The sequence below is a fragment of the Gigantopelta aegis genome, chromosome 5 (assembly GCF_016097555.1).
Source record: "Gigantopelta aegis isolate Gae_Host chromosome 5, Gae_host_genome, whole genome shotgun sequence".
NCBI lineage: Eukaryota > Metazoa > Mollusca > Gastropoda > Neomphalida > Peltospiridae > Gigantopelta > Gigantopelta aegis.
In genome coordinates this window covers 21,603,387-21,620,690 of record NC_054703.1, presented here as the reverse complement: position 1 = coordinate 21,620,690, position 17,304 = coordinate 21,603,387, and the positions used below count along the sequence as shown (strand labels likewise).

Here is a 17,304-nt window from a genome sequence, read left to right as displayed (position 1 = left end):
ATAGTTCCAAAAAACCCGTCAAAATAATTTTTTTTTTTTTTTAAACATTTGTACATATATTTTGAATTTTAATTCCGTAAATATTCGTATCGTAAAAAAATATTTGAAGTTCGTAGTAATAGTTTGACCAATGAATGGAATCATGAATGAACAAAAAGTAGTCCCGGCAGCATGTAATTGCCAATCAAATCTTGTCTTTTTAAAGCCAGCCAATCAGTGACTGTAGAAGCAATCTGCACACTGTGCAGAGATCGAAAAAATATTACCCCGTATATTTGAGCCCATATGGGTAATAATATTCTCTATATGCACTTATATATTATATACTTATATTCTTTATTCGTTAAAGGGACATTCCTGAGTTTGCTGCATTGTATGATGTTTCAGACTAATAAAATATTTCTACGATTAAACTTACATATTAAATGTATTTTCTTGTTTAAAATATCAGTGTCAATGTGTTTCTGGTCGTCTTAATATTTATAAGAAGCCCAAACTGGATTTTGTCTTCAATAATTTCTTACGTACGAAAAAACATATATTTTAGGTAAATAAAATGAAATTTAACCTAGTACAAATATTAGAACGATCACAAACACGTTTAATATACAGCCACTAATATTTTATGCAGAAAAATATATTTGATATGTAATTACAATCGTTAAAAAGTCTCTGTTAGTCGATAACATCTTAAACATTGCAGCAACATAGGAATGTCCCTTTAATAATTTCCTTGCCATGTAAAACATTGCCGGTCATGTTTCCCCTTATGTCGTTACCTAACGGCCTGGGTGTAATAAAGTTATGTTCTTTTGATGTCGATTAATTTTGTTTGATTACCAATAGCGAACATTTTATTTTATTTTTATTTTCCTTTTTGTGTGTGTGTGTGTGTGTGTGTGTGTGTGTGTGTGTGTGTGTGTGTGTGTGCTCCGATGTTATTTAATATCCATTCATCCATTTATCCGCCCATGTAATGAGTGTTCAAACATCCATTAACGTATTAGATGGCACAAAGAGATCCCATGTGGCCAGAAATAGAGAATAACTAGTTAATGACGTCGGATATCTGCTTTATTCTATGACGGTAAGAATGGGAAATTCCTCGAGGCTTGCCGAGTACAATTTCTCATTCGGCCTGAACAGGATAAAGCAGATATCCGACGTCTGTAACTAGTTATTATTTTTATTCTGCAGACCATTAAGGGGAAAAGCTATTATTTCTGTTATGTCTGCCACATTGGTCTAGAGGTCAAATTAGCAATTTTGTAACGTGTGATGTCATATGAGTAACGTCAAAAATCATAATCTGCTAGTATACGTTTATGACTTTGCTTTAATCGGTCGTCATAATTTGTCAATAGAAACAGTGGTTGCAGGATAAATATCCCTTAGTCAGCGTTTCCTAACGTAATGGTGTGGACATTTAAGCTATCACAAAGAGATTTCTTTGACAATAAAATTGACAGACATTGGCTTAATACTAGGTTGATTGTTCTCCAAGCTGGGGTTTTTTTCATGTACTGTACCACTAGAGCATATTGATTTATTAATCATCGGCTATTAGCTGTAAAACATTTGGTAATTGTGACATTAAGTCTTAGAGAGGAAACCCATTACATTTTTCTATTAGTAGCAATGGATCTTTTATATGCACCATCCCACAGACAGGATAGCAAAATACCACGACCTTTGATATACCAGTCGTGGTGCGCTAGCTGGAACGAGAAATAGTCCAATGGGCCTACCAACGGGAATCGACTCCAAACTGACCGCGCACCAAGCGAGCGCTTTATCCCGCCCCCGAGAATTTAAATAATCTTATTACACATATAATAATTTGTTCATTTCGTGTCATGTTCTGGGGTGTTCCGTAACTCATTACGCTAAATTACAATCACCATTAACACCGTCGCCATCATCATGATCTTCTTCTTCGTCTTCATCACTATTATCATCATCATGAACATCATAATCATTAATGTCATCATCAACGTCATCATCATCATCGCCATTATCACAGTCACCACCATTATCGTCATCGTGAACATCATAATCATCATCAACGTCATCATCATCATCACCATTATCACAGTCACCATTATCAGCAGTAACAGCAACGCCGTCAATGCTTTTGCTGTTGGTGTGTTGGTTAGTGTTGGTGATGTTGACGATGATGGCGATGATGATGATGATGGAAATGACGACGATGGTGGTGATGATGCCGATGATGGTGATAAAAGTGGTTGTTGTGTATGATGGTGATGATGTTGATGATGATGGTGATTGCGTCGATGATGATGGCAATGATGATGATTATTATGATTATGATGATGATTATGATGATGATGTTGTTGATGATGATGATGATGGTGGTGGTGATGATGGTGATAATGATGATGATGAAAATGATGATGATAATGATAGTGATACTAGTGGTTGCTGTGTATGATGGTGGTGATGATGATGATAATGATGTTGATGATGGTGATAATAGTGGTTGTTGTGTATGATGATGATGGTTGTGATGTTAGAGGTGGCGATGGTGATAATGATGTGGTGGTGGAGGTTGCGGAAAATGTCATAGTGGTGGTAATGCTGGTGTTTTCAGAAAAAGAGTTTTCACAGTGATTCATGAGTGCATGTCATCAAAGCTGTACTCATTTCAATGAGATCCAGCAAACTAGTCTAGTGGCAGTCTTCTCTGTGGAGGCGCAACAGGGGTGACATTGCCAGTAAAGGATCTCGTCGGGAGTGGCTGTCCAACTTTAGATGACGCATTACAAAAAGATCCACAGAGTCAGCCAGTTTTGAAAGGGTGCCAAATGGTGCCAAATTGCGAAGATCCGGTTTTGTCATTCACATTTTGGCTGTTTTAGTATCATCAGAATCATAATCATTATTATCATCATCATCATCATCATCATCACCGTTATCATCATCATCGACAGTAGCATCATGATGACGATCAGCATCATCGTTATTATGATTATGATGATGATGATTATTATTATGTTGTTTTATATAGTTTTGCATTGGGCCTTAATTACGAAAACGAATCAGGTACATATGATAATAGTAAACATCCACCATTGTATCAGAATTTGTTTAAATTAGCCTTGTCATTTCGGCGTTAGTTCCACACATTAGAGGATCTCGTTGAAACGCTTGGGAGATATTACACTTTTTGGAGGGCTTTAGTTTCGGGGGAAAAAATCGAAAGTGCATCAAAAACAGGAAGTGGTTTGCAATTCGAACGTCCGTCTGAGTGCCGTAGGTTTCGAGTGAGCTTCAACGGAGATAAAAAGTGGTACTCTACTACATATCGTCCGGCTGGGTCATTAAAGTACATTTAACGTTTAATGGAGTTAGTGATAAACATGTTGTTGTGTTCAAGTTAAAATCAATATTTCAACAATCTGTCAACGGTCCGAAGAGTCGTCGGTGGTCGGTTCGCCTCTCTGCAACGGTTCCGAGTGAATATTTGTAAGAAGCCCAAACTGGATTTTGTCTTCAAATAATTTCGTACGTACAAAAAAAAACATATTTTAGTAAATAAAATTTAACGTAGTACAAATATTAGAACGATCAGAAACACGTTTAACACACAGCCATTAATATTTTATGAAGAAATATGTATTTGATATGTAATTACAATCGTTAAAATGTTAAAATGTAAAATGACAACATCTTAAAAATTGCAGCAAACTCAGGAATGTCCCTTTAAAACTTGAACCTTTATTTCGGTACACTCAGGCCGTCAAACGACAGCATATGAGGAATTGTTGTGCAATGGGTATTTACAGTGACAAGATGACAACAGGAGTTCTTCGTAGAATATATACAAACATAATTCAAAATAGCTATATACACATTTTAAAAATAAAGACGCATGGTGACAAGACATTCAAATATAGCATAGAGATTGTTTTACATGTCAGTACTTTTAAAAGTATCAAATGATATTGAAGATGTTTGTCTATGGTTTACTGAATTTACTAATAATTTCAGAAATGAATTTTGACATTTTACAGAGGGTGCTTATGTTATTACGATTAAGCAGTTCTTTGAATTTAAGTGTGCTAGTTTTTTTTTTGTTCATAATAATATGACTTTATAAGCCTTTAGCATGTATTCATAAAATAATTTCATTTGAATAAGTAGTCATATTCATCTCCAATATCATTTTCTTTGCACAATGTACATACTCTGTTTTCGACTGGGATGCTATTCCAGCGTCCCGTTTCTATGGGAAAATAGTGATTACATGTTCTGAATTTCAGAAGGATGGTCCACAATTTCCGGGTAATTTAATAAAGTATTTTTCCAAATTTAAAGTTTGTTTAAAAATAAAATATGTTTTGCCTTTGGATGTAGACTCGATGTTGTTATGCCATATTTGTTTGTAGATACTGGTCTAATTGCCTTCGTTTAGCATGTTCAGTTTGCATCTTTATGGATGGAACATGTTTTGACATATAAATATTGAACATGCCTAGGTTGTTTAACAGGCGAATTAAGTTTTATAGCCAGTTATAGCTGTGCCCGTTTGCAGTAGAGTCTTTTATCATATAATTAAGAAGTAAATGAGAGATTTTTGTAGATTTACCTTTAACTATACGTGCCCAGAATCCGATAATTCTTTGATCTATAATTGTTTTTTGTGGCGTTCTAGCAAGTGCCCCATATAACACAAAAATAGAAGTACCTTTTTTTACCGGCAATACTCGTCTGAGAAAATTTATAAGAATATTTTCTATTATGTCCACATTTTCGTATCCCCAGATTTCACAGCCATACAAAAGTATTGGGAGGATCATTGAGTCATATTGTTTAAGCTTGCAATCATTGGTAAATTGTTATCCTTGGCTTTGGATAAAATATATTATATATTGCTTTCGTTGCATACTGAGTTAAACTTTGTTTTGTTATTTTAAATTTGTAACATTTTCAAAAGACTTATCTCCAAGAGTAAACGTTTTCTTATAGTCATTTGTATTTCCATTAATTATTAGGGGGTTTTTTTTCACTATTTACTTTATGTTTCCATGTTTTTGCAATATTAAAAAAGGCATTTAGATTTGTTTGATTGGTTTTTTGTTTTGTTTTTTGTGTGTGTTTTTTTACAAATCGTGAGCATTAGTTGCTAGTAGTGCAGTATCGTCGGCATATAGGAGACAAAGTAAGTGGATACCGGTGTCTAGGAAGCAGTCGTGTTCATCTATAGCGGTGGCTACCCCTGAACAATTAGAATTTAGTAGCTGGCTTCTAGGTCATTCAAATACAGTGAAAATAGGACAGGTGACAAATTTTCAACTTGGCGGACTCCGGTATTGCACAAAAGTAATTGTAAGTATTCGTTATTTACACTGATACAGGATTTTATGCCTTAATACATTTCTTTATAATTCTAAGGAATTTGCCATTTATAGTATTAATAATGTTTGCCAAAGGAAGCTTCTAGATATCGTATCAAATGCTGTTCGGAAATCAATAAACGCACATAATAATTTCGTTTTTCTTCTTTAATCTTTCCTGTTAGCCAGTCATTTGGGATATTGAATAGTTTTGAATATATTGGCAACATTTTGTCTGAAGTAGATTTAATGTACTTATTTGTAATATTATCTATTCCGGAAGGTGTTCCATTTTTCATCTGTTTTGTTGCATTTTAAATTTCTCTTTCTTCAATCGGTTTATCTAGAGCGTCATTATTTCAGTCAAGAGGTTCAAAATTGGTGTCTTGGTTTATATTATTATCAACAAAATCTCCTTCATTTACTTTTACTTACCAGAGACAATTGTTCGATGTCGAGTAACAGGAAACGCCTCTATTCCGACAATGAGGTGTGTTTTTCCAGATCGAAATAGACAATACTGGACTTTAAGTTTTTTCTTACAGGAAGGAAGGAAATGTTTTATTTAACTTAGCATCCAAAACACATGTTATTTACGGCTATATCGCTTCGTTGGTGGGTTTTTTTTTACAGATGCCAACGGTCATTCGCGAAATTTAAACATCGCGAACATGCGTTAAGGTGCGTATTCGCGACAAAACTCCTCACGTCGCAATATTAATCCGGTTTACAGTACCACCCCTGCCATTGGTGAGAGTGTCTGCTGTCAAACATTGTTCTCTCTGGAAAATAAATGTATGCAGTTGTATTCCGCCTGCTACTTCTGTGACAAGTGGTCTTGTGCTTGAAACATGTATGGAGTAACTACAAAACCTGTTTTTGTTTTTGGCAGAAATTTGACTTGAACAAAATCTAAATCTTCTACGTGATCAAACTTATATTTTCAAGTTGGTAAAAGTAAAAAAACGAAGAAACAACAGATCAAAACAAATATAGTAACAAGATAGGTTTCATCCATTATTGGTGGCTGATGAGTAACTGACTCACAAACGTTTAATACATGAAATGGGAAAGGCAAACGATTCTCTATATGCATTTTTAAAACCCCTTATTAAACAAAATCAAATCGAAATCGAGGTGGGGTTTTTTAGGTTTCTGTTTTCTTTTGATTCAACAAGATTGCTTATCGCCAGTATCAGCCTACGTCCAAAAAACCCACAACCACAAAACATGATGATTAGAAAAACGTTTGACACTTTTGAGGTGGATATATATATTTTTTTTTAATAAATACACAATGTAAACTTATTATTTTTATTTTTCAAAATGTAGTTTTAAAACATGTACTGACATATAAAGTTATTTTTAATTATTATTATAATATTTAAAATTTTATTTTTATTTTTTAAAACCACCACAAATATTTAACAAGCTGTCATTCAAAGGCCTTATGGCGGGAGTAGGTACACGTCTGCGCATACTATGCAGTGAGTCGCAAACGTTAGAGAAAAGGATTGAAGAATATGCCAAGTATTTTGTATTGGCCGGTTGGGATTATTCCAGTGCTGTTACAGAATGTCTGAGCTAGTTAGCACAGAGTTGCTTCATGTTAGCAACATTAAATAAGTGAGGTGGCTTGCTAGCAAGGTCAGAGCTATGCGTACTTTGAGGGCCAATTTGTACACAATTATATATCACTTCGAGTCTGTTGCGACAGGCTGGCTAAAACAAATGAAACCAACTTCATTCTTAAAACCAACGTTCATTTCATTTTTATTTATTTCAATTTATTTTCGTGCTTATATCCCATTAAGGTTCAAGCGCGCTGTCCTGGGCTCACACCTCAGCTATATTGGCTGTCTGTTCGGGACAGTAGGTTAGTTGTTAGTTAGTGGCTAGTGAGAGAGAAGAGGGTGTAGTGGCCTTACACCTACCCACTGAGCCCTTAAGAACTCGCTCTGGTTTGGCGTCGGTACTGGGCTGCGAACCCAGTATTTACCAGCTTATAGTCCGATGTTCATTTTGTTGGACATTTTGCCTATTTTATCGGATCTGTTCCAGCGTAAAACCCTGATCGTCACTGATGTGACGTATTATACTAGAAGGCCTAGTGATGAAAGTTTTTAACTGCAAGTTGGATCCCGAAGGAACTGATGACAATATGAAGCACTTCGTGGATGCATATGATCACAGGACATCCACTTATGATGGAATTAAGACTCCATGGGCAGTGTATCTGAGACTTCAAAGAAGACCCGTTTCTTCCATCACGTGTAGATGGAGATATTGCATATCTGGACAAGAAGCTTGCCTATTTTAATGAGAAACCACTCTAGAGTTTTTCAAACTTCGATTACACCCAGTGGCCTGCTGAAAGAGAAGCCATGTCAGTCTATGGTAAAGATGATATTGCTGACCTGTTGGAACATTCCTCTGTGCTCTTTCCCATAGATGAAAAACGACCGATCTCTCAAGAGTTCACCTTGTTAAAGGGTTACTTCAAAGGTTTTTGTGACAAACCCGTCTTTGACACATAAGCCGTCTGCTCAAAAATCAGCTCGTAAAGTACATGCATGTCAGCAAATTAGTTGAGCTGATGTTTGTAATGAATCCGTGCACAACTATATGTGATAGAATGTTCTAAAGCAAGAGACACTTGAAAACACTCTGACATTAATGACACATGGACCCAAGACACTGAGAGATTTCTGTCCTAAAGCTGCTGTAAAGGAGTGGATTCGAAGTGCCCAGGGTACACGTCATATCTTGTCTTTAAAATCTGATACGGCTGAAGGTATTTTACATTAATAATTACCCAATTTAAAAAAAATACCTTTGTCATCTGCAATTCCAAACAAAACTGTACTTTTGTCAAATATAATATGTATACCTTTCACCTGTGTCCACAGTTCAACAGTTTTCAACACTTCGTTAACATTTGCACATTCGTAAAATAAATGCTCCAATGTTTCTGGTTGAACATTACAAAAATTTCAAATATCTGTTTCTATATATTTAATTGTATATAAAAAAGAATTTGTTGTTAATATTCTATATACAATTTTATACTGAAACCACAATAAGAAAGGGTCTTTTAAAACTAAATGGTAAGCTATAATATTGTTTCCACTTCTGTAAAGAAAACACATAACCTAATTCAGAGTATTTAGATTGTGAAGCAGGAACTGCATTGTTCTTGTTGAACAGTTTATATATTGCTTTACTTCCTTTTTTTGTCTTTCAAAAATATTCTTAAATTAAAAGGGAAAATGGGATTATTCATGGTACAAATAGTTGAATATCAATTTTTATCCTGTCTATAAAAGTTTTAATATCTTTTATTAAAGTTGCATATTCTAAACAAAAATTGATTTAATGTTATACTCTACTTTACATGTGTCGAAGTTCATAAACTGTCCATTCTCTTGTATAAAAAATACAATTTTTTTTACAACATAATGTTTGTACAGTATAGGTTTGTGATCTTTGATTATAGAACTATTTAACCAAATATTTGTACTTATTATTTCATCGTTATTTTCCCAAGTTTGTTTTTGGTGAATCCCTATCCAGCTCTATAATACATTTTTCCAGAATATATTTTTTATTTGTTTTTGTTTTCTTTGAATAAAATTGTCTCCAAATTTAAACATATCTTCTGTCTTTAATTTTGTTACTGCCTGGAATAAAGTTACCCATTTTGAATCTGAAGTGAAGAATCTTTTTTATTCAGGAAGCTTTTAGTGCGATTATAGTATTGCAACTTCGTCTAGAGGAAAAACGTACTTAATTTTCAAAGATAAACTAACATTAGAAAAATACCTCACTATAATGCTAGAAAAACTGTGAATCGGCATACTTAAATGTATCACTACCCCCCCCCCCCCCCCCCCCCCCCCCCCCCCCCACCCCGAAATTGAAATAGGACGATGGAACAACACCCCTGTAGAAAATCGATTATGCACACTATGCGACTCTAATGATGTTGGCGATGAATATTATTATGTATACTCTTGTGCCTTCTTTAAAGGACATACTCTAGTTTTTAAACACTAAGATATATTTTTGATTATAAGAGCCGTTTTTCATAATACTTTACTTAGATATGTTTTCTAAAATGCTATTTTTAACTAAATCCCAGTATCCTGACATTAAAAGACTTATTGACCAGTAATAAATTAGGTGTCCTAAGAAACGTGTGTAAATTAATGAAAATAATTAATGATAAATTCAGAAGACCATAGATATATCTTTATCAATATATACCACGCCGCTCGAGACATTGTATTATTGTATATATGTATTTATATATGTTTTATACTTATACTGTTTATTCTTTAATAGTCTTCTGTAAATCCTGTCCTATCTTCACATGTAAACCATTGTTGTTCATGTTTCCCTATATGCCATTGCCTAACGTCTTCGGTGTAATAAAGTGTTGTTTTGTTCTGTTAATCGTTTGTTTTAATCGCAATAGCGGACATTTAATTCTCTTCTTTTTTTTGTCTTCTTTCTTTCGTTCTGTTTTTTCTTTGTGCCGAGATGTTGTTTAATATCCATTCATCCATTTATTCGTTCATCTAGTGACTGTCCAAAGATCCATTAACGTATTAGATGGCATTGCTTTGACAAGTTGCGTTGAACGAATGATCAATCATAGACTTTTCTGGTATCTTGAATCCCACAAATTGCTTCCTAACGTGCAATGTGGGTTCGTATTTAGACGTAGCACGGTCGATCGTCTTGTTAGATTTGAAACGTTTTGTAGGGAAGCTTTCATCCACAATCAGCACTTAATTTTGTGATTTGGAGAAATAATGGGTCTTAGAGGTCGACTTCATCTTTTCATTTCTCAATTTTTAAAAGAAAGATCTTTTAAAGTCTGGGTGGGGTCGACTTTGTCCGACATTCACCCACAAGATGTGGGTGTACCTCAAGGTAGTATCCTGTCTGTAACTTTATTTTCTGTGAAAATTAAAAGCATCACACAATTTTTAAAACTTGGTGTTGATTGCTCGTTATATGTCGATGATATTAAAATTTGTTACAGATCGTCCAATATGAGTACCAATGCACGTCAGTTGCAGCTTTGTTTGAATAAACTTTATCAATTGGAAACTGACAATGGCTATAGGTTCTCAAAGTCAAAGACTGTTTGTATGGATATCTGCTAGAAAATAGGTCTCCACTTAGATCCACAGTTGATTTTGGACAAAAACTGATTCCAGTTGTGGAGCAGACCAAATTTCTGGGGATTATTTTTGACAGGAAGCTATCTTATGTGCCCCCATCTTAAATGTGTATAACAGAAGTGCTTAAAATATCTAAACATGTTATAAGTAATGCGCTACTTGGAGACCACGATCATGTCAAGGTTTTAGTTCTCTTTGTAATTTACATTACTCAGATCTTCTTATACATGTTATAATTAGCTGTCAGTATTTATCTAAAACCAAAGATGACTTTTGGTGTTCAATCTTAGATATTGGTCCAATTGAGCTAAGCACACAATTGCATTATCTTTCAGACGAGGCGTTTATTACCCAATTACTATCTTGTCATCCGCCTTTAGGCCTTGATAAAGATACCACGAGATCATACGTTGAGATTGTCGTAAAATTCATATATCTATTAAGTAAAAAATATTTTAACATGTTAATTAATAACTGAGATACAGTACACAGCAAAACGGTAAACATTGTGTCCACGTACAATCCTTACACAATAATTTCCATCAGAATTAGTGTTCAAGTTTGGGCAGTTATTAAAACCTTAGAAGAAACAAAAGATTCTAGTCTTGTGTCGTGCTCGCACCGGTCACACATACTTGACCCATTCATTTATTCTGAAGAAGGATCCTCTACCTCAGTGTGAGCGCTGTCATCTGAAGGAAACTAGTAAAGATATATTTTGCTATTTTTTCGTGATACTGACTTTTCTTCTAAATTTTAATTTTACATATCTGTATTTTTACACAGGTCTTTACACTGTTTGATTTTAACTCTTGAATTTTTCTACTGATTTTGATCATCATCTACGTTTACATTTACACTAGTTTGACACACAATAGCCGATGTATATTTCGTGCTGGGGTGTCATTAAACATCAATTCTATTCTATTCTATTCTACGTATTAGATGGCACAAAGATATTCCATGTGGCCAGATATTTTCCTTAAACAGTCAGTGTTTCCTAACGTAATGGTGTGGACATTTAAGCTGTCACAAAGAGAATTCGTGGGCAATACAGTTGACAGACATTAGCTTATTACCAGGTTAATCGTTCTGCAGGCGCTTTTCTTTTTCCATTATTGTCGAGAATTTCGATTCTCTTGTCATACATCCAATACTTTGTTCATTTCTTGTCACGTTCTGAGGTCGTCCGTATCTCATTACGCTACATTATCATCACCACTAACACCGTCAGCATCATCATCATCATCAGTCTTATCATCAACGTCATCATCATCACAATTACCACCGTTAACGTCATCATGAACATCACCATTATCACAATCACCATTATCAGCAGCAACAGTAACGCCGTCGGTGCTATTATTGTTGGTGTTTTGATTAGTGTTGGTGATGATGGCGATGTTGATTATAATAATGAGAATGCCGACGATGATGATAATAATAGTGGTTGTGGGTGTTGATGGTGATGACGAGGATTATGGTGATGGTGGCGATGATGATGAAGATGATGATGGTCATAATAGTGGTTGTTGTGTATGGCGATGATGGTTGTGGTGTTAGAGGTGGACATGGTAATAACGGTGATAATGATGCCGATGGTGGTGATAATAGTGGTTATTGTGTGTGGTGATGATGGTTGTGGTGTTAGAGATGGACATGGTAATAACGGTGATAATGATGTGGTGGTGGAGGTTGCGGAAAACGTCATAGTGGTGGTGGTGATGCTGGTGTTTTCAGTAAAGAATGTTCACAGTGATTCATGAGTGAATGTCATCACAGCTGTACTGCAAGGGTATCCATTGGACTCAGTAGTTTGCCGAGATGCGGTTTTGTCATTCACATTATGGCTGTGACTTTTTTGTATCATCATAATCATTATCATTATTATTATCATCACCACCACCATCATCATCACCATCAGCATCATCGTTATCGTCAGCAACATCATAATGATGATGATGTTCATCATCATCATCATCGTCATCATCGTTATTATGATTATGATTATTATTTTGTTTTATATAGTTTTGCATTGAGCTTTAATTATGAAAAGGAATCGGGCACATACGGTAATAGTAGACATCCGCCACGGTATCAGAATTTGCTTAAATTAGCCTTGTCATTTCGGCGTTAGTTCCACACATTAGATGATCTCGTTAAAACGCCTGTTTTCGGGGAACAAAATCGAAAGTGTATCAAAAACAGGAAGTGGTTTGCAATTGGAACGTCCGTCTAGGGTGCCGTAGGTTTCAAGTGAGCTTAACGGAGATAAAATGTGATATTATAGGTAATACTAAACCCGGCTGGGTCAAAGTTCGAGGTGCACCCAGCTTTTGATAGAGAAGTGAACACTACAAGTCCTGTGATTGGCGATAAATGTGAGTGTGTTGGTTGTAAAAAAATTCAGTTTCATCTGGGAAAAAAACAAAATGTATGCAATTTTATTTCATCTGGTACCACTGTGTCAAGTAGCCTTGTGTTTGAAACATGTATGGGGTACCTGTCAAAAAAGTACTCGAATTTTGTACGGAACTAGGGTAGTCATAGACGCTACCCGTTATCTCAGAAATGAGCATCTTGACCCCCACTTTTTTCTGATTCACTTTAAGGGTGAGGGGTGGTAGTATTTATATCCGTGGTGTTTATGTCGATTGATACGCTGCAGGTAGGAATTTTAGCCGCATATGTTACTATTGCCGTCTACGGGATTTGGTAGTATACACCCTATAGCACATATCGTTCGGCTGGGTCAAAGTTCGAAGTGCACCTAACGTTGAATGGGGTTAGTGATAAACATGTTGGTGTGTTCAAGTTAAACCGTGAAGGAAAGCAAAACACAGTCAATAATTATCATTCAATTTACTGATGTAACAGACATTTTCAGAAACAAAACACAGTCAATAATTATCATTCAATTTACTGATGTAACAGACATTTTCAGAAACAAAACACAGTCAATAATTATCATTCAATTTACTGATGTAACAGACATTTTCAGAAACAAAACACAGTCAATAATTATCAGATTTACTGATGTAACCTACATTACTCAGAAACAAAACACAGTCAATAATTATCATTCAAGTCATAATTATCATTCAATTTACTGATGTAACAGACTTTTCAGGCCAAACAAAACCACAGTCAATAATTATCATTCAATTTACTGATGTAACAGACATTTTCAGAAACAAAACACAGTCAATAATTATCATTCAATTTACTGATGTAACAGACATTTTCAGAAACAAAACACAGTCAATAATTATCATTCAATTTACTGATGTAACAGACATTTTCAGAAACAAAACACAGTCAATAATTATCATTCAATTTACTGATGTAACAGACATTTTCAGAAACAAAACACAGTCAATAATTATCATTCAATTTACTGATGTAACAGACATTTTCAGAAATACTACATACTAGAAAGTGGCATTAAATTGTTCCGTTTCGCCAGTTCCCAATAATTATTATAAACCATGACCACTAATGTCCATTTAGTCACGTTTGTCCTGAATTGCTAGACACAACATGCAAGTAAATTATTCCAGCCTTTCTTCACCCTGTGATAAAATAAACTTCATGTTTTCGCTTCAGTACTCTCATTCCGGAAATGAAACTCAAAATAATGCACCAATAATAGGTTACTGAACAAACTTACTTAAGTTGTGGGTTTTTTTCTCTACTAGTTGCTAATGAGCGCCACATCAGTCAGTGCCAAATAAACGTGACTTATTTCGGCTACCAAAGGTACTAGTATATTAGCTGTTAACATCTAAAGCCTTGAGGGTTTCTGTTACACGCCAGATGGGTAATCCTCTTTATTCGGTACCAGAATCAATTGTGTTTTTGCAGACCGATATATGCAATATTGGCCATTTACGTTGTTTACAGGAAGGAAGGAAACGCACTCCACAGATTTCATTTACGGTTATATGGCTTGGATGTTTTTTTTTTGTTTTTTTTTTGTGTTTTTTTTATACAGATGTCGTTCGCAAAATTTTAAATATAATAATAATAATAATAGATTTTTATTTCAGATTAGAGATCCATAGAACATATATAAACATCACATACAAAACTGATTACATAATATACAGCAGCTTGTGCCAGCGATTTACACATACAGATTTGACGTACACAGTTGTACACAGCAGGTGGGAAAGTAGGTCGTTTGAGATTGTTTCGGTTCTGCTCTTCAGCGAATATGCTGTTGAGCGAAGTAAAGCGCCAAAGCTTTTTACTCGATGACTGACAAACATCTTGCTGGCACTGAATGGTCGTCGTTGTCCGATCATCCATCGGTATGCATTATTATAACATATGTTAAGATCCTTCATGGTATCCTGTGTAAATTTCACCCATAATGCACCCGCGTACAAATTATTACAATAACTCACAAATAATTGTGTTTTAAAAGATTCTGAACATTTTGCAAATCGCCGCAACAACATATTTGCACGTACACAAAGGGCTCAATATTGCCGTTTAATGTCTTTATCGTCTTTCATGTTTTTGCATATAATATGACCTAGATATTTATAGTTGTCAACAAATTTCAGTACATCACCACACAAATATATCGAAGGCACATTGATCAACTTCAGAGTTTCTGGCTCAATACAATGTAGCGAACATAAATGGTGGGTGCGTATTCGCGGAAAAACAAACTCCTCACGTCGCAGTATTAATCCGGTTTACAGTACCACCCCTGCCATTGGTGAGAGTGTCTGCTGTCAAACATTGTTCTATCTGGAAAATAAATGTATGCAGTTTTATTCCGTCTGCACCACTGTGACAAGAGGCCTTGTGTTTGAAACATGTGTAGGGTAACTATAACACTGCAGGGCCGTAGCTAGCATGGGGGGTAAGGAAAAACTTCGGAAAGCATTATAGAAACTTAAAGAAAAGGAGTTTTAGACTATTAACTACTCAGTTGCCCCCCCCCCCCCCCCCCCCCCCCCCCCCACCGCCACCCCAAACAAAAATTCCTAGCTACGGCCCTGAACACTAAGTACTACAACTTTTTTTTGCGAAACTTCGACTTGGAAAAAACAATCAAAATCGGATATGTGATCAAGCTTATATTTCCAAGCCGACAAAAGTGAAAAACGAAGAAACAACAGATGCATTTTCTAATGTGCTCGTTCATAGAAATGGTATTAAAATGAAAGTCGTCTAGTAATCTCTCTTTATTACTGTTTTTTAAAAATCAAATCGAAATGGCAGAGTTATAGATTTATTTATATAGGTATGTATTTTCTATTGATCCAACAAGACTGCTGCTTATCTATCGTCAGCAGTAGCCTACTTCCAAAAAAAACAATACTCACAAAACAGGATAATTAGACAAACGTTTGACACTTTTGAAGTAGAATATAGATTTAGAAGCAATAAATACACATATTATTTTTCCTTTACACAATGTAGTTTTATACATATCAAGTTATTTTAGTTAATCTTTTTTATTACTGTTTTTCGAAAACACCACAAACATTTAACACAGAGACAGAGACCTTTTTTGGACATTACAAACATGGATGATGATGACATGAATAGTGAAACCGCAGTATTTCCATTTCGGTATGCGACTACTTGACAGGGCCGTGCCCCACGCTTGATATGAGTTGAGCTATCTCTCTCTCTCTCTCTCTCTCTCTCTCTCTCTCTCTCTCTCTCTCTCTCTCTCTCTTCAGTGTATCCCTCCCTCCCTCTTTCCATATCAGTGTATCTGTGTCTCTCCCTCTCTCTCTCTCTCTCTCTCTCTCTCTCTCTCTCTCTCTCTCTCTCTCTCTCAGTGTATCCCTCCTTCTTTCCATCTCAGTGTATCTCTCTCCCTCCCTCTCTCTCTCTCTCTCTCTCTCTCTCTCTCTCTCTCTCTCTCTCTCTCTCTCTCTCTCTCTCTCTCAGTGTATCCCTCCCTCCCTCTTTCCATATCAGTGTATCTATGTCTCTCTCTCTCTCTCTCTCTCTCTCTCTCTCTCTCTCTCAGTGTATCCCTCCCTCCCTCTTTCCATATCAGTGTATCTGTGTCTCTCCCTCTCTCTCTCTCTCTCTCTCTCTCTCTCTCTCTCTCGCTCAGTGTATCCCTCCCTCTTTCCATCTCAGTGTATCTCTCTCCCTCCCTCTCTCTCTCTCTCTCTCTCTCTCTCTCTCTCTCTTCTCTCTCTCTCTCTCTCTCTCTCAGTGTATCCCTCCCTCCCTCTTTCCATATCAGTGTATCTATGTCTCTCTCTCTCTCTCTCTCTCTCTCTCTCTCTCTCTCTCTCTCTCTCTCTCTCTCTCTCTCTCTCTCTCTCTCTCTCTGTGTATCCCTCCCTCCCTCTTTCCATCTCAGTGTATCTCTCTCCCTCCCTCCCTCTCTCTCTCTCTCTCTCTCTCTCTCTCTCTCTCTCTCTCTCTCTCAGTGTATCCCTCCCTCCCTCTTTCCATCTCAGTGTATCTCTCTCCCTCCCTCCCTCTCTCTCTCTCTCTCTCTCTCTCTCTCTCTCTCTCTCTCTCTCTCTCTCTCTCTCTCTCTCTCTCTCTCTCTCTCTCTCTCTCTCTCTCTCCTATTCTGTCTTTCTTTCTCATCGGTTTTCCAACCAGTGCACCATAACTGGACAAAAGATCTCTTGCTGCATTAGGAAAAATGTAGCGGGTTTCCACTAATGACTATGTTTCACATTTACCAAATGTTTGACATCCAGTAGCCGATGATTAATTAATCATTATTTTCCCTCCTGTCTCATCATGTCTATTTTCTT

At 36.0% G+C, this 17,304-nt stretch overlaps 1 protein-coding gene across 1 annotated transcript in view; it reads left to right on the top strand.

Moving 5' to 3' along the window:
• Positions 1–12,096: 12,096 nt before the first annotated feature.
• LOC121373003 overlaps positions 12,097–17,304 on the top strand; it is a 29,850-nt gene continuing 24,642 nt past the window's right edge. Inside the window, exon 1 of the mRNA XM_041499444.1 lies at positions 12,097–12,288. Coding sequence (XP_041355378.1) covers positions 12,097–12,288 — 192 coding nt within the window. The remainder of the gene's footprint in view (positions 12,289–17,304) is intronic.